Source organism: Spermophilus citellus, assembly GCF_964194105.1.
Source record: "Spermophilus citellus genome assembly, chromosome: 17".
NCBI lineage: Eukaryota > Metazoa > Chordata > Mammalia > Rodentia > Sciuridae > Spermophilus > Spermophilus citellus.
In genome coordinates this window covers 52,656,728-52,675,497 of record NC_138199.1, presented here as the reverse complement: position 1 = coordinate 52,675,497, position 18,770 = coordinate 52,656,728, and the positions used below count along the sequence as shown (strand labels likewise).

General features: G+C 55.5%; 1 protein-coding gene across 1 annotated transcript; it reads right to left on the bottom strand.

Moving 5' to 3' along the window:
• Positions 1 to 8,301: 8,301 nt before the first annotated feature.
• GRB7 (growth factor receptor bound protein 7) lies at positions 8,302 to 16,489 on the bottom strand. The gene is made up of 15 exons (XM_081271963.1): positions 16,327 to 16,489; positions 12,081 to 12,279; positions 11,849 to 11,999; positions 11,540 to 11,696; positions 11,295 to 11,416; positions 11,125 to 11,202; positions 10,771 to 10,908; positions 10,330 to 10,440; positions 10,016 to 10,114; positions 9,675 to 9,755; positions 9,459 to 9,575; positions 9,229 to 9,289; positions 9,022 to 9,109; positions 8,810 to 8,903; positions 8,302 to 8,593 (listed from the first exon to the last, which is right to left on the bottom strand). Exons 2-15 carry the CDS (start codon positions 12,230 to 12,232, stop codon positions 8,447 to 8,449), a joined length of 1,596 nt encoding a protein of 531 aa, XP_081128089.1. The 5' UTR covers positions 12,233 to 12,279; positions 16,327 to 16,489; the 3' UTR covers positions 8,302 to 8,446.
• Positions 16,490 to 18,770: the final 2,281 nt, after the last annotated feature.

Genomic DNA, 18,770 nt, shown 5'->3' with positions numbered 1-18,770 from the left:
CCCGCTTGCCCTCATCTGTAGAAGAGGCAGAAGAATGACGTTTTGGAGCTTGGGACCTTCTGGAGTTTGGGATCAGTAAGCCAGGTTGATGGCAGCATGCCCTGGCCCTGCATGCACTACCATCTCCCTCCCTTCTGCTTTGAGGAACTCCAGCAGGTTTTCCCTCCCCACTCCACACCAAGGACAGGGAGAGGGGAATGGCAGAGCAGCCTGCCTTTGTATTTTAACATTAAATAATTCAAATCGGCCTCTCCCTTGCTGATTGTCAGCCTCAGAGAGAATGGTAAGTGGACTTCCCCAGCCCCACTCCCTTCCCCAGTCAAAAGCGGCTCAGGGAGAAAAGGAAGACAGGGAGGCCTTGATCCCTTTTGCCAAGGAACAGGGAAGAGACCCTGCTTCCTTCCAGCCTGAGAAGAGTTTTCTTTCCTAATTCTTGGGAACCAGTTTGTTGCTTTAGGAGGTGGTGAGCCGCCCGGCAGGGGAAGCCACCCCACACCTGCAGCCCCTTCTCCTCCACCCCCATCCCTCAACACCCCAGGTCACTCATGCTGCCAGGGCCAAACCTCCACCTGCAGGCAACTGCCACCCAAAGACAGGCAGGGGAAAGGACCAAGCTCCCTACCCTTTTCCCTATTTCTTAGAATCTGAGGAAGAGTGGAGGCCAGAGCTCTGGAAAGGCCAGAGCTTGGAACTTTCTGGAGTTTGTGGATGGCCCAGGCCAGAAGTTCTAGCTGTGGAGCATTCCCAGGTCAGACAGTTGTTTGCATAAAAGCCAAAAGCCACTGCACCTGGGGTGGGGAGGCCCTCTGGGGAGGTACTCCCTGACTTGGGGCAGAGGGGAAGGAAGGTGTCATGGAAAGTCCCTGAAGGACATGGGGTGTTGAGTTTGCTGTGGTTTTGTTTTTAACTCTATCTTGACCTGTGAAGTAGGCAGCTGTCTCCCTGCCCCCAAAATAACAGACCTTCCCCCAGAATAACATGCACATACCCAAGGACAGAGCACTGCAGTGGAAAGAATGGAGGTTAGAGGGCCTGTGGGTGATGTAACCTGCCCCCCTGCTCTGGAAGTGAGGGGGCAGGAAGCCCCAGAACAGCCCTTTCCCATCACCTCACCTCCCTTCTCAGCCCCCCAGCCCCTGGGGCCAGAAGAGCTACCTAGTCAAATAAACCACAGCCCTGGGGTGGCTGGTGGATGGGAACCAGGGGAGTAGGTGCCACCTCCTCCCCCAGGCTTGTCCTGCCACTAGCACAATTCCAATCCCACCCCCACTGGAATTACATTCTCAGCCTCCCCACACAGACTCCTGGGGAGGGGTAAATACAGAGTGAATCCACCAACACTCTGAAGTCCCCAGCAAGATAGCCTGACTCCTGTGAGTACCTGAGCTACTGGGTTCCAATCTCAGCCTTGCTGCTCTCTGGTTGCCCAGAACACTTTGCTTTTCCTCTTTGGGCATCCTTGTAGTCAGAGGTCTTTTAAAGACCTTTCAGGTGGGACTCTAAACTCAGCCTCAACCTCATTGCTCTCCCTGGCTCCATAACTTCCTGCGAACTCCAGAAATCAGACCAAAGCGCCTGAGGATTTGTTCCCTCTCCCTTCTCTGCCCACCAGCCTCAGAACCTGGAAAAGAGGTGCCGCGAAGTTGCTGGTGGTGGCGGCCTGTGATTTTCTGAAGAGGTCACTTTCTCAACTGTACTATGAAATTTCAATTCTGGCCCATAGGGGTGGGGGACAGAGAGGTATCAGGCTCCTGTCCCCTCACCTGTGGAATTGTAGGAAGCTCTGCAGAGCCCAGCACCCTTTCCAGGATTCTTTTGATTCCGCGTGGACCAGACGCAGATTCCCGGGTTGGGGGTCTGGGAGAGGAAAGCACAGCGGGGCGAAGAGGGAAAGGGGTGCGACGCGAGGTGGGAGCAGAGGGGGTGTGAGGGGCGGGGCAGCTGCACTTCTGAGAAACAGCTCGGGCGTCTCAGCAGCCCGCAGCCTAACCCCCGGCCTGCGGCTTCACAGCTCGCTCCTGCTGACGCCCACGCTGCTCAGGGCCTCTCCGGGGGTCTGCAGCCCCAGCGGGGGCGGCGGCTACGAGGGCGGAGCGGCAGCTGGGAGGGGGGTCAGCGCGGTGGAACCCAGGGGGGTGGAAAACCGAGGAAGGCGTGGGTCGCGTGACATCCCGGGGGTTCCGAGCGCTGGACCTGGCCTGCCCGCGTGTCCCCCCGCTGCCCCTGGCCAGGTACTCTCCATCACCACCGGAGCGGGATCCAGAAGTGAAACCACTCGGGGTCACAGCCCAGCGCCGCTGCTGCGCCCCGCCCCGCCCTTCCGGACACTGCAGCAGGGCAGGATCTCCCGGCGCTCCGGCGAGTGCAGGGGAGGAAACGGGGGAGGGGAAGGGGAAGTGACCCGCGGGCAGCCGCTGCAGAACGCGGCCTCTCCTGGGGGTGCCCACTCCTAACCACCACCGGGAACCTCGGGAGGCCGGCCCCAGCGCCCGGAGCGGAGGACGCCGCGCCCGCACTTCACCACACGGCCGCTGGGTGTCACTGAAGCCGCGCGGCTGGGCCAGCTCCGGAGCCGTCGAGGGCAGGGCGCAGGGAGCTGCCTGGCGAGGCTGGAGGTGGTGCCACACTTCCCCCCACCACCTGGTGTGTAGGGGCCCGCACCCAGCCCTCCATCCCGCGAAGGAAAAGGCTGCCTTCCGCACCGCGATAGGTTCGTGGCTGTGACCCACGCAAGCCCCCTCAGGCCGTCCGAAGGACCGACAGACCGTAGCAGGGCTCTTGCCCCGCAGAGCTCTAAACAGCGCGGGCGTGAGCGGGGAGCATCCGCGTTCGGACCGATTTTGCGAGCAGAAGGTGGGCGCAGATTGTTTTGCGCAAGTGCTCGGGAAGCTGAAGGGATGAGTGCGCAGGTGTGTCCTCCCTCCTACTCCAGCCTCACCTGATGGGTCATCCCTTCCGCCCCCTACTCACCAAGCTTATCCCTTAGATTTGTGGGGCTGGTAATTCAGCTTAGGACGAGGGAACTCGAAGATGAGGGACCTGTATAGGGACTGATGGGTGTAAGAGGGCAGGGGTGGGCAAAGGCTAAGGAAAGAGGAGAACATTGGAATCCTTTGAAACTTTGGGATAGAGCCCAATAGGAATCCCACTTCTGCTTTGTCTTGGAAGATCTGACCCAGGCCATGCAAATGGATTAAATGTGGACGTACACCGCCATTGGCCAACCATATGTGGAGTGCAGGCAACCTGCTATATCCCTGCATACAACTTCCTTTCTGACTTCATGGTCACGGGGCCCATTTTCACTACTGACACTCTAAGGGGATCCATGGTGGTCCTAAGAGGGTGGATTCAGTCTTATCCCGACCATTCCAGATAAACCCAATCCAAGGAAGAACAGACTGCCTGCCACAACAACACATCTCCAATTAACCCTCCCCACCAAGTGCCCAACAAAGAATAACTTGTTCCTTTCTTGAGGTAGATGCAGCCCTGCAAGGTGCCACCATAGTTCAACCAATAGGGGTGAATTTCAGACCCCATTAGGGTCTGGTAGAGCATGGGACCTACAGAGCCCAGGTGGCACCCTCACTTTTCCAAACCCCCTTCCTGTATGGAGGATCACCCATTTCTTGAGTTGTAGAGTCCAGTCTGCATTATCCAATTCCCCCAAGATCCACTTTTCTTTTTTTTAACCTCTTCTCCCAACTCCCCAACTCAGCTTGGCCACTGTGCAAGACCCCAGAGCTGGGAGTCTGCAGACAGCACAGGACAGGAAAGCAGTCTTTGCCCCAGACCCCTGCCCAGTGCAACCCTGATCTTCCTTGAACCTTTTTTCTTTCTTTTTTTTTTAAATATCTTTATTAGTTGTTGATGGAATTTTTATTTTATTTATTTGTATGCGGTGCTAAGAATCGAACCCAGTGTCTCACACATGCTAGGCAAGTGCTCTACCACTGAGCCCCAGCCCCAGCCCCTGAACCTCCTTTTTCTGCCTTTTGTGCTGATTTCCTTAAATGGCATGTGGTATCTTGGGAGGAGGGAGGGCAGGAACTAGTCAAAGCTTTTTCTGGATGTCCTGCCCAGGGAGGTGGGCTCCCCTAGAATCCCATTCTAGAGCCCAGAAAATAGACACTAGGCCTCCCTGCCATCTACATTTGACCAGGTAGAGTGAGTGAGTGACCCATCTGTAGTCACAGAAGTTAGGGACAGAGTCTCCCACAGCCTCCAGATAGGACCTCTGGTAGAGGCCCATGGTGCTGCCAGGGATGGCCATGTTCCTGGCTCTAGGCTCACATGAACCACACTAGTCCCAAGAAGCTGGTGTCTCTAAGGCACTACAGGCCACTTAGGGCCAGCTCCCTGGATGTGGGCTCTACATCACCCTCTTTCAATACCTGGCTCCTCCAAGCATGGGGGGGGGGGGTGTTGGGGACTTTCCATTTTTTTTCCCCAGATTCTTTTTCTGGTCTCTAGAATGTTATTTAATAAGCATGCACATTTTTTATGATCAAAGCCAATGGATTAATTTTAAAAAGACAGAGGTCCAAGCCTCTGCTTTTCCCACTAGGAAAAAAAGCAAGAAAATCCTGCTTTCTTCCCACCAGTCTGGATCTCCTCAGAACCAAGCTTTCACCAGCCAGCACTGCCTCTGCTCTTGACAGTCCCTTCTGCCGTTCAGCCTCTGTAGGTCATGCTGCAGTCTCTTTGCAGGTGGAGCAGCAGGCTTCCCACAGCCTCAGAACTAGGCTTTCTGGCCCAGAGTCCTTCTGGGAGCTGGTTCAAGGGGCCTCAGACTCCCACACCCTCCATTGCTGCATCTCCTCCAAGAAGCCAGAATCCTCAGTCACTCACCAAGATGTCCAGCTGCCAGTCTCCAGTGTCCAGCTCTGCACCAAATGCCACCACTTCTAAGGACTCCAGCAGCCGAGGTCCCTCACAGTGGCCAGTATGAGAAGGGAGGGGGCAAACAACAAAGGGCAGGGAAGGGACCTCAATAGCTGCAACCCAGGCTGACTTTCCCTAACTTCTTCTGTGACTGCAGATGGGTCACTGTCTCTTCAAGCCTCAGTTTCCCATTTGATGTGCTTCCATGCATCAATCTCACACAGACTGTGATTAACGATTTTCATAGAAGGGCTTTGTCCCTGTGGGGAGCCACTCCACATTCATGCACCTTTAAGTTCTCATGCACCACAGGGATCAGAAAGATCAATGTAGTCTGGTATGGTAGAGCCATGACTTGTGACTCGTAACTCGGGCTTTTCCCTTGCTGAGATAACAAGGCATGGCCCTAGGAGCAGGTGGCACCCAGAGGGGTTGAGTATACTCACCTGTTCCTTTGTAATCCTACCCCTTTGCCCTTTTGGGGATAGAGTGTTCCATGGAACCTCCCTTTGTGTGTTCCTTGTATAAGAATAAAGAATTCCAATGGCTCTCTCTCTTTTCAAGGACTCTTAAGATCACAGAGCCATTTCCGGAATATTGAAAAAGGTATTTCTGTGTGGTTGAGTGCTTTCTTTGTCATTTTGTTGAGTTCTTGGAATAGTCAGATTTTGTGAACCCAGCATTAAGTCACCAGCTAAGATAGATGGCGATAGTTCCCTTTGCAGTTCCTTGTGCAGTTAAGGGGCACTGGATCCTTTTTGTGCAACTAAACCCCTGGGTAAACTTAAGAAGAGGCTCACTTCAACTGTTACTCCAGCCTGGAACCCTGGCACCCATACCTCAGAAGTGGCCCTGGGCACTTTAATGCCCCAGGAGCAACCAGTGATAGGGATGGTTCTGGAAACCAGGGCAGGTGAAAGGTGACACTGTTCCCTACCTCAAATCCTGCTAAAAAGAAGCAAAATTTGCCCCTTCCTGTAATTGATAGATCCCCAGTAGGTTTCAAGCTGGAGAGTGAATGGGGTCTCTCTGCCCTTCTGTCTGCCAGGCCTGGCTCCAAGCTCCCCAGCTTGAGATTAGCCAGGGATGGGGTGCCTTGATCACAAGTGGCTTCCAGGGCTGTCAAGCCTGGCCCAGAGGCCCAGTACGGTGGCTGGACCTTCTCAAGATCCCCTCAGGACAACCTGACTTCAGAGACCAAACCTGCAGAGAAGGAAGGGGCTTGCCAGGGGCCTCGTCCACTGGAGGCCACAAATGCCCCCACTGTGGCTGAAGAGTTCCATCTGCAAGTCAACCACACAGGGGCAGCATGTGCCCAGAGCCAGGTTGAATTTCTGGTTCTCATTGTCCTTCCCCAAATCCCAGTTCATGGGAGAGAGAGAGAGAGCCAGGACTTCAACCAGGACAAAGAGGTGATGGGGCTAGGGAGGGACTATTCTCACCTATAAAAGAGAGTCTTCCCATCTAACACCCAACCCATCTCAAAGACTTGGGGAAAGGCTCTCCACTTAAAAAACAATTATGGAATTTTTTTTTGGCTGCATTGGAGATTGAACCCAGGGCCTCACACATGCAGGAAAGCACCCTACCACTGAGCTACATCCCCAGGCCCACAATTGCAGAATTCTCAAGCATACACAAAAGCACAGGGGATAACTTCACAAAGCCCCATGTGCTTATCAGCCAGCTTCAACCACTATCAACTCATGGCCAACCCAAAACTAGACCCACATCCGCCCCCCTCACCTCTGGATTATTTTAAAAATAAAGCTATCATGTCACTTCACCTATAGAACTTCAGCACAAGTCTCTTAAAGACTGAAAGAAAGAAAGAAAAAAAAGCACCATTATCACTTAACCTTATTCCTTAATATCATCAAATATCTCATCAGAGTTCAAATTTCCCCCAACTGCTCACGAATACTTTGCAGTTAGTCTGGATTTGAATCAAATAAGGTCAACACATCACATTTGGTTGACATGTATCTGAATTTCTTGGAATCTAGAGATTCCCCATCTTTGCTTTTTCTTGTAATCTTGTTGTTGTTATTGTTGAAGAAAAAATTAGGTTATCCGCTTTATGGAGTGTCCCAATCCAGATTTTGGTAATTGTATCCCCATGTGTCATTTCACATGTTCCTCTGGTCCTTGTATTTCTTGTAAACTAGTAATGGATCCAAGAAATCAGATTCAGATTTGATTTTGTGGCAGAAAGAATGCCTGCTTGGATGCATGTAATCCCAGTGGCTCGGGAGGCTGTGGCAGGAGGATCTCAAGTTCAAAGCCAGCCTCAGCAAAAGTGAGGTGCCAAACAACTCAGTGAGACCCTGTCTCTAAAATAGGGCTGGGGATGTGGCTCAGGGGTCGAGTGCCCCTGAGTTCAATCCCCAGTACCCCCCCCCAAAAAAAAAAAAGAATGCCTGTTTGGGGCTCCCTTGCCCCGAAGGAGGGTGTGGCTGAGATTTGAGCAGCAGTTTCAGGTGTTGCCAGTCGGATGTGCTTATTATGAAGTTCCCATCAGGTGAGAGCTCCAGCTATAAAACCCTTGCACAAACACATAGACTGGCTGCACAGTTGGCAGGGTTACATTTTGGAAAGATCACTCTGGGTGTTGAAGGATGGGTTGGAGAAGGGAGCCAGACTCCCTTCCGAGGGCTGAGGGCGTAGGACTGCTTTCTGGAGGGGGTGGAACTGTAGGGACAGAAAGCAGATCTGGGGTTGGTTGGGGGTGGGGGAGTCATTGGCAGCAGAGAGGAGGGAAGTCATGGAGCCGTTGTCCAGGCCCTGGTGCTGCACGTTCAGTTGTCAAGACTCGCTGTCCTCCCAGCCCAAGACAAGGGTGCTGTGAACCCATTTCCAGCTCCCAGGCCCTGTGAGGGACACCTCTAGTTCTATGCTCTGTCAAGGTATCTAACCTGCATGATAGTCCTCCCTTGAAGTCCATTCACTCACTTAACTAGCAATTATTGGGCACCCAGTGTATGCCAGGCTCCATGCTAGGCACAGAGACTCTCAGAGAATCACATGGACCCCTGCCCCCAACTTCCCTTGAGAAACATCCAGAGAGGCCAGGGTGTGGCCTCTGCCCACCTGACACCTTCACCAAGGCCATCACTGGTGCATGCTTCTTCTGGTCCCTTCCCGACACCAACTAGCCAGGTCTTGCCAGACAGAACTCATAGGTGTATCAAAAAATAATCTTTATTGTCACTAGTAGAAAACACAGAGGACTGACTGGCCTCTCAGTCTGTATAAAGTGCAGGGCATGAGACCAGCTGGGCTCTCCCCATTTCTCTCAGAATGCCCTGCCCTGGAGCAGTGCCCCAGGAGCTCCACAAAGGGAGAGGGCCACCAAGGGCCTCCCCTTGGGGAGAGGGATGGAGGGTGTATGAGGTGGGGGCATCTTCTGCCTGAGGGAGGTAAAGAAACCGGGAAGCCGGAATGGGGAAGCCCCTGGATTGTCCATCATCCGCACCCTCTGAGTCCACTTGAGTGGAGGGGTGGCAGGTATGGCGGGTCGCCTGATGCTGGGCCGTACAGGCTTGGGCTCGCGTGGCCGTCAGAAGGCCACGCGGGTGCAGCAGAGGCGCAGCAGGCATGGCAGGATGCCACGGTTCAGCTGGTGGAACTCCACGAGCTGCAGCAGGTCCGTGAAGCGGGTCTGGCCATCGTCCATGCTGAAGTAGAGGCAGCCCTCGTCCTCGCTCTGGGCACAGCACAGAGGCAAAAGCTCAGGGAGGGCACAAGGCTTGAGGAGCTGCCTGTGTCCTGGGCCAGACAGTTGAGGCCCCCGTTTTTTTGTGCAGGGAAAAAGGAGGCACCCTGGGAGCTGGGAACTTCCTACGGGAAGCTGATGAGGACAGGTTGCCGGGAGTCCTGTGTTCCCCACTGCAGGAATCCAGGGACAAGGGGGGCTCCTCACCGGCAGGATGAGATAGTGCTTGACTTTCTTCAGGTGGCACAAGGACAGGACAAAGCCCTGTGGGTTTCGCTGACTCTCCCGGACCAGGAACAGGCTGTCAGAAATAGAGCAGCATCCCTGAGCACCCGTGGTTGCTGCCTTGCCCCAGGGTCTGTGATCCCAGGGTCTGTGATCCCCTAGATCTGTCACCCCACTCAACCCCTGCCCCTTACCCATCCACCAGGCCCTGCTGCCCAATGAGCCGCTGGCTCTCCTCACGGGAAATGCGTCCATGGAACCAGGGCTGGGTGCGGTGGATGGCTGGAGTGGGGGGAAGCAGACGGGCTGTCACTCAAGGAAGGGGATCCCCATTCCACCAGGAATGCTCAGAGAAGCTGAGGCGGCCCCCCCATCCCTGGGAACTCAGGGTCATCACCCACCTGCACTGAGGCTCGTGCCTGAGCATGGGGTGGGCAGGCTGAGGCGGTGGTTTGTCTTCTTCTGCAGTAGAGGGGACATGGGGAGTCAGGGCATGGTTGGGAGTGCAACCTGGCACCCCCCATCTGAGGTATCTCCTGGGTCCCTCTCTTCTTCCTTCTCACTCCATGGAAACCCCCGTGGAGAAGGGTCCCCTTCTCCACAAACATGCAGATGCATGCAGGCCCCTCACCCTCCAGGCCTGGGCCTCCTCCAGGGCTGCACTCAGAGCTTCCCGGGGGTTCTCGATGACTCGCCCAGCATGGCCGGAGAAGTCCATAGCCACCAGGGTATTATCCGAGACACTCCTCTGGAGATGGGACAGGATGGGGAGGGGACGGGTCAGAACAACTGCCCTGGACCAGGACCTGGATGCCCACCCCCATCCAGTGCCCCTGGGTACACTCACCAAGGGCGGGGAACCCAAATAGGATGGACGCAGGTGGCGAGACTGGGCCTGCTGATAATTCTTATACAGCTGCATCCCATACTAAGGGCAGGAACAAAAGAGGGTGGAGGTCGGGGGGCCTGAGAGCTGGCTGTGACACCTCCCAGACGGGGACTCCTCAGGAGCAGGGCTGTTTCTGCTTTTGGCTAGAAGCCTCCTAAAGCCACACTCGAGTTCTCAAAGACCAAGGTGGTCATGCCCTCTCCTCATTCAGGAGACTTCCAGAGGGCAGCACTAGGACTCCTTCCTCATACTAGGGACCCCTCAGGCAGGACCAGCCCCCTACAGTCCCAGGGTCCAACCTTGAAGAGACGGAAGGCAGACAGCCAGCAGGTGCGGCTCTGCTCATCCTCACTGCAGAAGATGCGAAGCCCCTTGTGGCCATTCCGAAGCTTGTTGGGCTGTGGGGAGAGAAAATAGACTGGTCCCATATCTGCCTTTGGAACTAGATGTCTGTCCTCAGATGTCCCATGGGACACCCAAGGAGTCTCCAGAAGTGTAGGTTACAGGGAAAAGTGTGTGGGTACCCAAGATGGAGCTCAGAGGCCCCAGGTAGGGTCCTGGTGTCTAAGCAGCCCCCCACACACACACCCCAGGTCCAGGCTAGGGTCATCACCTTGACACAGAAGCCAAAGTCCGTGGGCATCCCGTAGAGTTTTCGGCCCTGGGTCACCACATAGACATTGGACTCATTCACATCTGCCACATATTGTAGGTGCCTTGGATCCTGAGTATGAATTAAGCAGAACTTGGTACAGGTAGATCCCATCTCCCTATTACTGTCCCCAAGCCAGGTGAGATTTCAGGATCAGAGAGGGGCAGGGAAGTACCCGAGGTCCCACTAGCAAATAGAAGGCAAAGCCTGACTTGAACTCAGGTTCCCCTGCCTTTTCTACTGTCACCTCCTGGGGTAAGTCAGCTGAGCAGGGGCAGGGCAGGAGGCCATGAACAGGAGGCAGTCAGCTTGGAAGGGAAGGAGAAGCAGCTGAGGATCCAAGGCCTGGAGGAGGAGGGAGTGAGTAGTGAGGGGCTGGGACTGGCACCCTCATGGCCTCACCTTGGAGGTGCCCTTGGTGGAGTAATAGAGGCCAGACCGGCGCAGGAAGCAGAAGAAGCGTTTCCACAGCTTGCGACCTGAGCCCCTCAGCTGCAGGAAGCCCTGGATCTCGGGGAAGCTGCCGGCATTCAGGAAGTTCTGAGGAGAGACCACAGGGTGAGGGCTCCCCTCTCCTTCCCTGCCCTGGGGCCTTGTAGGAAGGGGCTCTGTCTGCAGGGATCCTCCCACTTAGTCGATGAAAAAGTGACACACAGGTAAGGACAGTGACTTGTCCACAGTCAGGTAAAGGGGAAAGAAACATTGGGCGATTTGGGGGGACTTGGGAATACGTGGCAAAGTGGGGGGCCCCCTCACCTGGATGAGGTCTTCATGGGATGCGCCAGTGTGGGCATCGAGACAGCTGGAGACCATCTTTTCTGGGAACAGGGAGTGCTGGGGGAGAAAGGGAGCAGGAATCAGGGCCCAAGGGCCCAGGTTGAGGATCGGGGTGTTCCAGCGCCCAGAGTCCCCTCGCACACACTCACTGGGGGGCTCTTGAACAGTTCGTACTTGGCGAAGTTTTTCCGGAAGATGAAGCGGCTGTCTCCACCCACGGGCCAGGTCGCCTGCACTTCCACCACAGACTCGTGGTCCTCCAGACCCCGCTCTGGGGTCAAGGGCAAAAGGCAGGGGTTAGTGGAGATTAACCGAGCCGCCCAGGGGAGCCAGGACGGGCCCCAGATGTGAGGCACTGTAGCCCGGCTTGTGGGCTCCCTGCACCCCAACTCACCCAGGGCTAGACAGGGGTGGCACTCCACCAGCCCCCAGTGCTCGTCGCTGAGGGCATGCGCTCGCTGCACCAGCATTTCACACACGTGGCGAGCCGTGGCGCCTGCCGCCACCTCCACCGAGCGGCAGGCCCCGTCCTCACTGTACACCTTCACCACCTGCACCCCAGGAACTGCAGTTGACTTGAGGCAGGGGCAAAGGGCGGGACCCCTGACCAAGATGCCCCCCGCTCCACCAAAGAGATGCTAAATCCACCCCGGGTCCAGGGCACCCCCCAGCCCTGCCTTGCCTTGCCTTTCCCAGAACTCACGTGAGGGCAGCTAGCATCTCGTGGTAGCAGTCCCCTTGCACTGGAGGGCCCCCCGAGAATGGGGGTCTTTGAGGGAGGACTGCAGAGCTCAGGGAAGGGGTTGGGGATGGAGGGGAGAGAGGTTGCCTGCCGCTCCTCCTCTGGGAGTCTCCTGCAGCAAGTGCGGGGAGGGAAGCCTCAGGTGCTGATGTCCCCCCCAGGCCCTCCCCAGCCCCATCTCGCCCCACTGTACCTGCTGGTCGGGATGGGCAGAGGCTGGGACCTCTTCACCTCCCCAGACAGAGGGGCATCCTGGGGCGGGGGAGTTCCAGGCGGGGTGCCAGGGGTTGGGCACAGGTCTTCTGGGGAGCTGCTGAGCTGAGGTGGGGAGAGATCCAGCTCCATGACATCTAAGGGAGGTGGACTGATTCCAGCTGCTTGAAAGCCTTGTCCTGGGGAGAGGGGCCAAGAGAACACAGGCCTGGGGACCTCACAGAGCTGGCAGTTGCCCTCTGAGCTGCATTGCTCCCCCTCTAAATGGAGTTCCCGAGAGCCCTCAGAGAAGGATAGAATGAACCCGATTTATTAAAGGAGGCCCTGAGGCCCTGAGAAGGAAGCATTCATGCCCCTGAGGACAGGTGTTTAGACTCCAAATCCAGTGCTCTTCCAGCCAGAGTCACTCAGTAGAAGAGCTAAGAGGGTCCCACTTGTTACACGCCTGGTAACAGCGACCAACTCCACAACCCACACTGTCAGCTCTCAGAGTCAGGGCAAAGGCCACCCTTCTACCTCCAAGTGTGGGACACTCACTGTGCAGGGCTCTGCCCTGGGTTTTTCCAGCACTTCCCCTGCCAGACCCAGTTGCCAAGCCTGTTGTGGCAACATCAAGTGATGAGTGATCCACAGAAAGGAAGAAGGAGGTGGAGAAAGACAGGAACCAGGAGGGCTCAGCAGTGGTGGGAGGGGAAGGTCTAGTTGGGGGCCCTTGCCCCAGTAGCCCCTAAGCCTGTGTGCCCTCCACAGACCCCTCAACGGGCCCAACTCTTTCCTGAATCCCCAATGCTAGAGCCACGTCCTCTGAGAAGTCTTCCTGGATTTTCCACATTCAGACTCAATGGCTCCCTCTCAGCACTGGGCCTTGGCAACAACTACTATGCACCTGTCTTATCCACCACTGGTCTGAGGGCATCCAGCATGGCCCCTCCCAGGCTGAGCCAGAGTCTTATCCATGTTTTAGCACCCACAGGTGTTAAGGACACCCAGGACAAGTAAGGACAGGAAGGGAAGGGCAAAGATGCCCCTAGGGGTAGAGGCAGTACTGCCCCACCTCTCCAACAGAAACCACAGACCCCATGGGCTGAGTAGAGACCAAGAGAAAGCACCAGCCCCAGCCCCCTGCTTGCTCTCCAGACACTGGGCCAGTACCATGATGCTTTGGGGGGCACCCAGGATTGCCACCTCCATAGGGCAGGCACCTGACCCTTTAGTGAGGGCATGAGGGACATTGGGGGACAGGTGAGTCAAGGCGGGCGGGACAGCACTGCTGCAGGCTCTACATTCAACCTTGACTCATCCACACAACTTCCTGGCTTAAGAGGAACACAAACAACCCAGCCCCCCGCCCCCCCCCCACACACACACAATCTACAGGTAGCTTTGGAGGATGGGGGAGGCCCTGGGAAGGAACAGGATCGGGAGAAGAAGGATGCCGGCCTGAGGCTCCTCTGACGTCACCTCCTCCTCCCCACCCTTGGCTTACCTCCAGTCCAGGTGGGACTGCAGCAATCTGCCCACCTCCGTCCCAAACCACCACCCAGTCACAAGCCCACTTGCCCAGGAAGGAGAGAGGAAATGCCCGGCCTGGATTCCTGAAGCCTGTCTGGAATGGAGCTCATCTCCTTGTGTAGCCCTCTACCTCCACCCCGAGGGGCACCCAGAGTTTCCTACCCTGGGTCTAGGGCCCGAAAGTTTCTCATTTCACAGCTGGCACACCCATAGGACTTAGGAGGTCATATCTGGCCCAGGGGCTTTTCCGCATCATCCTGGGAATGAGGTTCCTCCTAACACATCCCGGGGTTACCATGGGAGCAGGAGTGGAAAGTCAAAATATCCAAGAGGACAGACTGGCAGATGGGCGAAAGGTCCTCAAAGAGCCTGGGAAAGTTGGTGCGCTATGGGTCCTACCAGGACCAGGAAGGGTAAGAAACACCAACCATCCAGGTCACCAGAGCACCAACACTTGAGCACCAACACTCGGGGGCCCCACCCCCATCCCTCTAACCTCTCATTTAAAGGACTAGAGGAGGTGCTGCCGGGCTGCCCCTTCCCCAAAGCAGGACCAACAGTGAGGAAGGGGTACATACATGGTGGGGCAGGGCGACCTCCAGGTTAGGAATCCCTCCACCCAGCCCTACAGACCCTCCCAAGGCTGGGGAGAAGTGGGACAGTCCTGATCAAAGAGATGAGGTGTGGTCTGGAGCCTGGCTCAGGGGCAGAGCGCTTGCTTGCCTACCACCTGTGAGGCACTGGGTTCGATCCTCAGCACCCCATAAAAATAAAAAATAAAGGTATTGTTTCCATCTACTATAACAAATATTAAAAGGAGGAGGGGAGAGATCAGGTGGGAGAAGGAGGCCCCTTCCCAAGACTTTCTAACTGGGGCCTCAGCAAAGCTTGTTGGAGAGTCCGGTCCCCAAAATCAATTTGTCCTCTCAACACTGCAAGTCCAAAGCAGGGCTTCCCCAACGGCCTCTCCTGCCCCAGCGGCTCCAGCCCCACCCTCCTCCCTACCCTCCCTACCGCCCCGTGTTTACTTCCTGAATCCTGCCCCACCTGGCTGGCCCCAAGGGCGGGTGTCCAGGCCCAGTGTTTAGGGCAAACAGAAAACAAGGCCACTGGGTTGTAGCTCGGTGGTAGAGCACTGGCCTAGCATGTGTGAGGCACTGGGTTCCATTCTCAGCATCACATAAAAATAAATAAAATAAAAATACTGTGTCCATCTACAACTGAAAACATTTAAAAACGAGAAGAAAGAAAGCAAAGAGAAAGAAAACAAGGCCACCTTCCAGGCTTCCCAGGGTGGAGATAGGGGCTGGCGGGCTGAGGCTGGGGCCGAGAGGCAGGAGGTCGGGGTCAGGCCTAGCCCAGCAGGCCATCCCTTAGGGATTTACTTGGGGGTGGGGCTTAACCTGGGGGGAGGGGGATGCGGGGCCCTGGTAAGGAGGTGGGAAACCCCTAGGTGACCCAGAGTTGAGGGCGAGGCCAGGACACTGAGGCCCCGCCCACTGACTCTCAGGGAAAAAAAAACACCCAATGAGAAGGGGGGGGCAGCTCTTTTAAAGTTTAATTTGGGACAAACGCAAGACAGTCCCCTGGGGAGTTAATCATTATTTTGCCTTCAGGGAGGTCCCCCTCCTCCAACACGCACACAGCAGGATATCTGCGGGAAAAGGTAAAGCAGAGTCCAGGCCTGGCAGACCCAGAGGGCATTCCTGGGGGACAGAGGGATTGGGGGGAACTTCCACCTAGTCCACAGGTACATTCTCTGTCCCCAACCCGCCATAGAGAATCAGACCCCAACCTGGGTCTTTCCCCAGTCTCATCAAACAAGACCACCTGCCCCCAACACACACACCCTCCACAGGCCCCACTGCACTGTAAACCCCCCAGCATCCACCGCTTCATTCCGAAGCCAGGAGGGACCCCTGGGCCCGGCCCCACGTTTCATCAAAGCCACACGCTGTGTTCCCGACCAGGGAATACAGTGAGCAGAGATGGAACTCCAGTACTTCGGAAAAATACCTCTTCTTTACTAATCCTTCCAAATTCGAAGGTGCCCCCCACCCCGCCCGCGGAAGCATCTTAGTAGAGACTTGGGAATACACAAATTGAGGTAAATTGGGGTGAGCAAGGGCATGAGGGCAACCTTGGTACCGGGACCCCTTTCTAGCTCCTTCTCGGTAAGCGGGGAAGGGCTAGTTTCAGCGGGAAAGCAAGCCTCCTAGAGGAGCCACTCTGAGATCTCACATCCCATCCGCATCAATTGGCTTGTGTGTGTATTTGGCGGGGAGGGAAGGAGGGAATGCGGAGGGCGGGAAATGAAAAAGGGGGGTTGGGGACGGATGGGAGGAAACACAGCAGGTGACAGAGTCTTCCCATGCTGAGCCCAGACCTGCCCTGCATCCCACCACCAAGATGAAGTGCCCACTTTGGTCCTTACCTGGACCCTGGGCGTCGGAACACCTGGCTGGAGCCACCGGTTTGGGGAGGGAGACGTTCAGGCCCTTAACTACCTGTCCTTCTCCCTTGCCCCCGCCCCTGGCCTGACATCACCAAGCGGGGAACGAGAGGGGGAGAGCCAGGCGGCCGTCTGTCCACCCACCTGGGCAGCCAGCCAGCTCGGAATGAAACGGGCACAGCCTGAGGCCCTGGTGTTGCTGGGGAGCGGGGTGGGGGGTATTAGGAGCAGGCTGTCCTGAGACAGATCTCGATCCGCTTACCTGAACGAGCCCCAGCAGCGGCAGCAGGACACCAGGTCAAAGTCTGCCTCTGTCTAGGGACCCCAGGGACCTGAATTCAAAACCACTCCGGCTTCTCTACAGGTGCTAGGAGAGGGTCCCGACCCTGGACGTGGGAGTCGGGGAGGAGGCGGGAGCTCGGCGTGTCCAGATTCCAGGCCCAGGGAAACTAAAATTATCCTGGGCAGGTGGGGGCGGGGCCGGGGAGGCGCCGGGAGGAGGAAGCCGAGGAGGAGGGGCGGAGACTCCCGACGCGGTGCCGACTGGAGTTGTTTTTGTCCTTCCCAGCCCGGCAGCAGGTGCCAGGGGAGGGTGCAGGTACCTGAGGAGAGGCGGGGAAGACGGTCGAACAAAACAGCCTGGAGAGCGAAGTTCAAGAGACGTGTCTACCTGGGAGAAAGGTTTTGGGGACTGGAAGATAAGGGGAAACGGCCCCGCTCACTCTTCCTCACGCCCCTTCCCAATACTGGTCAGTTCATTGGCCTTGCTAGGGAGCCCATCAGCAGCTGTGGGGAGGACAAAGGGCACTCTGAGAAAGAGAAACCAGCCAGAGGGGTGTCCCGCAACCGGTCCTGCCCCTTGACCTCCAGCTAGCTTGGCCACCCAAGAGGTACCCTTAGAGGTACCCAGAGTATGCCCTCCCTCTGAACAAAGTCCAGGTCTCATCTTTTATTTATTTATTTTTTAATCCAAAGGGTCAGGCAGGGTCACATAGCAGGAGGGGCCACGGTGATCTGTAGAAAGCTCTGACCCCAGCACGCAGGCAACTTCTGAGAGAGTAATACTCTTCGCTTTCTCATTCAGCCTTGGACAAACACAGGAGAGAGCCACCGTCCATGGCAGGGGCTACCTGCCAGCTCCGTGTTGATTACAGTTGAGAAAACAAACAATCCACGGTGATAAGAGGTCTGCCCTGGGGGAGCATGGAGGAGTGGCTTCAGCCTGCTTTCTTAAAACTGAGTTTTCCTTGAAAAACCAGTCTGAGTGGGACACTAAATGGGGTGAGGGAGCCGCAAGGGCACCTGGACCAAGGAGCAATTGGAAAAAAGGTAGACAGTTCACTCACTCATGTAATCCGCTGTTTAAGTACCTACCATATGTCAGCCCCATGCTTGGTTCAGAGGATAAAGAGTACAGAGGTGAGCAAAGAAAACAGACCCCACCCTTAGCCTCCTGCAACCCAGTTTGGAAGACCTTTGATAATCAAGAAATCAAACAGGGCTGGGGATGTGGCTCAAGCGGTAGCTCGCTCGCCTGGCATGCATGCGGCCCGGGTTCGATCCTCAGCACCACATACCAACAAAGATAATAAATATTAAAAAAAATTCTCTCTCTCTCTCTCTCTCTCTCTCTCTCTCTCTCTCTCTCCTCCCTCACTTTCTCTTTAAAAAAAAAAAAAAGAAATCAAGAAGCTCTTTGTGGAAATGACAATTGGGCAGAAAAGAAGGGCCAAAGCCTCTGGCAGGAGGGGACACCACATGCAAAAGCAGAGAGGGAGGTGGTCAGGAGAGAAGGGAAAGAGGCCACACAAGGAAGCTGAGCAGGGGTGGAGAAAGCAGCTGTGCTTCTGAAAGGGTAGCCTGAGACCACTGGCCTCCATGTCTCCAGGTTTCTGTGAAAAACAGATCACTGGGCCTCTCCAGCTACTAAATCTCAATCTCTGGGGCAGAGTCCCAGGAATGTGTGGTATTGACAAGCCCTCAGGTGGCTGTTCTGCAAACCAGGTCTGAGAGCTATCTGTCCTGTTTGTCCGGATTGGCAAGAGTGGTGGGTAGAAGCCAGCCCCTGCAGGTTCCATCTGGGCCTGAGTAGAGGACAAAAACACTGGTCAGGTTTACTTACATTTTGAAAAGATCGCTCTGGGTGTTGAAGGATGGGTTGGGAAGGCAGCCAGACTCAGAGGGCTGAGAGCTATAGGACGGCACTTCTGTGGCTTTCTGGAGGAGATAGAACTGTAAGGACAGAAAGCAGATCTGGGATTAGGGAGGAGGGAAAGGTGTTGGTAGTTGGTGACACAGGGACTCGTGCGAGGTCACTGAGCTATGATGATGGAAGCACAATTATGTGTGTTTGTCACAGAAAGATCCACTAAAAGGATGTAAAATTCATATCTGAATTTAAAAAAAAATTTGTAGTTGTAGTTGTCAAAACCTTTATTCTTATGTGGTGTTGAGGATTAAACCCAGGGACTCACAGCGCTAGGTGAGCCCTCTACCGCTGAGCCACAACCCCAGCCCCTGAATTTTTTAAATAAAAGGAAAAAAACAACAGACTGGGGATATAGCTCAGTTGGTAGAGTGCTTGCCTAGCATTCACAAGGCCCTGGGTTCAATACCCAGCACCACCAAAAAAAAAAAAAAAGAAAAAAAATAGATTTGCAAATGTTCCTTGGCTTATAATGGGGTTATATCTCAATAAACCAAACA

Bases quoted from the DNA above. Each gene is read 5' to 3' on its own strand.
- GRB7 (XM_081271963.1), bottom strand. From the start codon at position 12,232: ATGGAGCTGGATCTCTCCCCACCTCAGCTCAGCAGCTCCCCAGAAGAC. The intron at 10,115-10,329 runs GTGATGACCCTA...CTCTCCCCACAG, and splicing joins ACTTTGGCTTCTGTGTCAAG to CCCAACAAGCTTCGGAATGG. The intron at 9,290-9,458 runs GTGAGGGGCCTG...CCTCTACTGCAG, and splicing joins AGGAGGCCCAGGCCTGGAGG to AAGAAGACAAACCACCGCCT.